The sequence below is a fragment of the Belonocnema kinseyi genome, chromosome 10 (assembly GCF_010883055.1).
Source record: "Belonocnema kinseyi isolate 2016_QV_RU_SX_M_011 chromosome 10, B_treatae_v1, whole genome shotgun sequence".
Classification (NCBI taxonomy): Eukaryota; Metazoa; Arthropoda; class Insecta; order Hymenoptera; family Cynipidae; genus Belonocnema; species Belonocnema kinseyi.
In genome coordinates this window covers 77640382-77642721 of record NC_046666.1, presented here as the reverse complement: position 1 = coordinate 77642721, position 2340 = coordinate 77640382, and the positions used below count along the sequence as shown (strand labels likewise).

At 28.0% G+C, this 2340-nt stretch overlaps 1 protein-coding gene across 2 annotated transcripts in view; it reads left to right on the top strand.

Annotated features, from left to right (window-relative positions):
- The window catches only part of LOC117181621 (alkaline phosphatase, tissue-nonspecific isozyme-like), an 18573-nt gene that overhangs the window by 14906 nt on the left and 1327 nt on the right, over nt 1-2340 (top strand). For both annotated transcript variants that reach the window (XM_033374489.1, XM_033374488.1), the window contains one exon: nt 2013-2231. In XM_033374489.1, the coding sequence (XP_033230380.1) occupies nt 2013-2231 (219 nt within the window). The remainder of the gene's footprint in view (nt 1-2012; nt 2232-2340) is intronic.

The window sequence follows — 2340 nt, the reverse complement described above, 5'->3', positions numbered from 1 at the left end:
GTTTTCTTTCGGCTCTTGCATTTCTCAAAGTTTGAGACCGATATTTTATGTGTAAAAAAAGTTCGAACGTTCAAAAAATGTTGAGGTTCAGAAAAAAGATGATATAATTTTCAGTGAAGTTTTTACCAAAATGCAGTACCTAAACGTACTTTATTGCACTCTAATACATTTTCCAAAGGTTCAGCTCGATATTTTATTTACAAAAAAAGTTCTCAGGTTCAAAAAAACATTCAGTGAACTGAAAAACTGTGGTCGGTAATATAGGTATTTAGCTGTGGCACATGCCCTTAAGGAATTTTAATGACCAATGTATTTTAATCAATTTCCCATGAGTTCATAAAATATCACCATAGAATTTCCCAGCACTTTATGATATTTTAGAGGATTTCAAAGTATTTATTCATGAGAAGTTAGGTATTTTTTAGGGTTTTAAAGATATTTGCAATTCACCCTGATTTCAGTAGTTTAAAAGGATTTGAAATACTCAAGGATATTGTAGAAGATTCTCGGGCGTTTTCAAGGGGTTTAAGAAGTTTCAAGAGACTTCAAAAGATGCGAAATTTTTAGGAAATTTTAACAAATTTCCCATACATTTTTGATTATTTTCAGTAGTTTAAAGGCTTGCAAGGACTGAAATATTTTAGAGTCTTATAAAAGATTTGGAATTCGCCCTTAATTCTTATTAACTGAACCTAAACCTCTATCAATTCTCCGAAATTAAGTTTAGGTTCATTATTTTATGAATTTGATCTAATTCTTTTGATTTCTGTTAAATTTCTCTAAATTCAATTAAAACTTATTGTTAACAATCAAATTTTTTTTTTAATTCTTAAAATTGTTCAAATTCATTTGTATTTAACTTGTTTTGTAGTCATTAGTCACTTGATAGATGTTTGTAGGGTTTCAAAGATTTGACCCTGAATTCATTGAAATTATCTTGATTTTTTTTTAATTTATTTGAATCCTTCTAAATTCCTTGAATTCTTAAACATTTTCATTTTCATCAAATTCTTTGAATAAACTTGATTTTTCTAAGCTTATTTTCAAGTTACTGAATACAATGAAGTTGTTTTTCATATTTTCAAATTCATTTGTTTTTTTTTATTCACCTTTAATTTTGATGAATTTCATAGGCTTTTTATCTTTTATCTAAAATTCCTGTAAATTCATTCCAGTTTTACGGAAATCAGTTGTTCTTTTATTTATCAATATTTTTTTAAAATTTATTTCAATTCTTTTGAATTGTTTTGTAGTCGTTAGTCACTTCTTGCGTTAGAAATTTGTAGTGTTTCAAAGATTTAACCCTGAATTCTCTTGATTTTTTTTTATTTATTTGAATTCTTCTAAACTCGCTTGATTCTACTTAATTCAGAGAATTTTTAAAAGTTTCTATTTAATTGATCCTGAATTCTATTAACCTCATCTTGAATTCTTAGGTATTTCATCAAATTCTTAGAATTCCCTTGAATTTTTCTAAGCTTATTTTAAAGTTACTGAATGTAGTGAAGTTCTTTTTTCATATTTTCAAATTCATTTGATTTTTTTGTTATTCACCTTGATTTTTTATGAATTTCATCGGCTTCTTCTCTCTTATCTTGAATTCCTGTAAATTCATTCTAGTTTTACGGAAATCAATGTTTTTTTTTAATTAAAAAATTTTTTTCTTCAATTTTTCGAATTCTTTTAAATGTAATTTAAAATTTTCCGATTTTCTTATAAATTTGTTACCCTTTGAGCGGAAAAAAGTATCCAATGAGCGTGATAACAAGTGCCCTTGGATCCTTCTATTTTATCTGATTCATTCGGATTGAAAATTCTGTTTAGACCAATCCGAGATTGAAGTATTTTTAAACAGATTTTGATCGAACCAGATAGAAAACTTGTTCCAGGTACAGATTTCATAATAATTCCTCAATCGTCAGAGAAAATGTCCTACGAATAAGAATTCGAAGATAGTTTACCTTCGAATTTTTACAATTCAAAACAAAAAGTTCAGAAATACAAATTTCCAGGTGTTGCTCAAAAGTCAAAATTCGACAAAATAAGTTACACAACACTAACTTACAATACTGGCGGGCCAAACAATATTGCATATAAAGTAAGAAATGGAGAAGCAGTCAGAATGGATCCCTCATTGAATGACACGACTCATTACAATTATAGTCAACAAGCAGCGATAATTTCAGATGAGGCTTATCATGGAGGAGGCGACGTCGCAGTCTATGCAATAGGTAATAAATAAGGATTGTACAGTATCAGCCTTGAAATGTAATCACTTATATTACTTTATCACTATCGTACACTTCTAACTTATAGTGTTACGTAACATCTTCAGTTTAA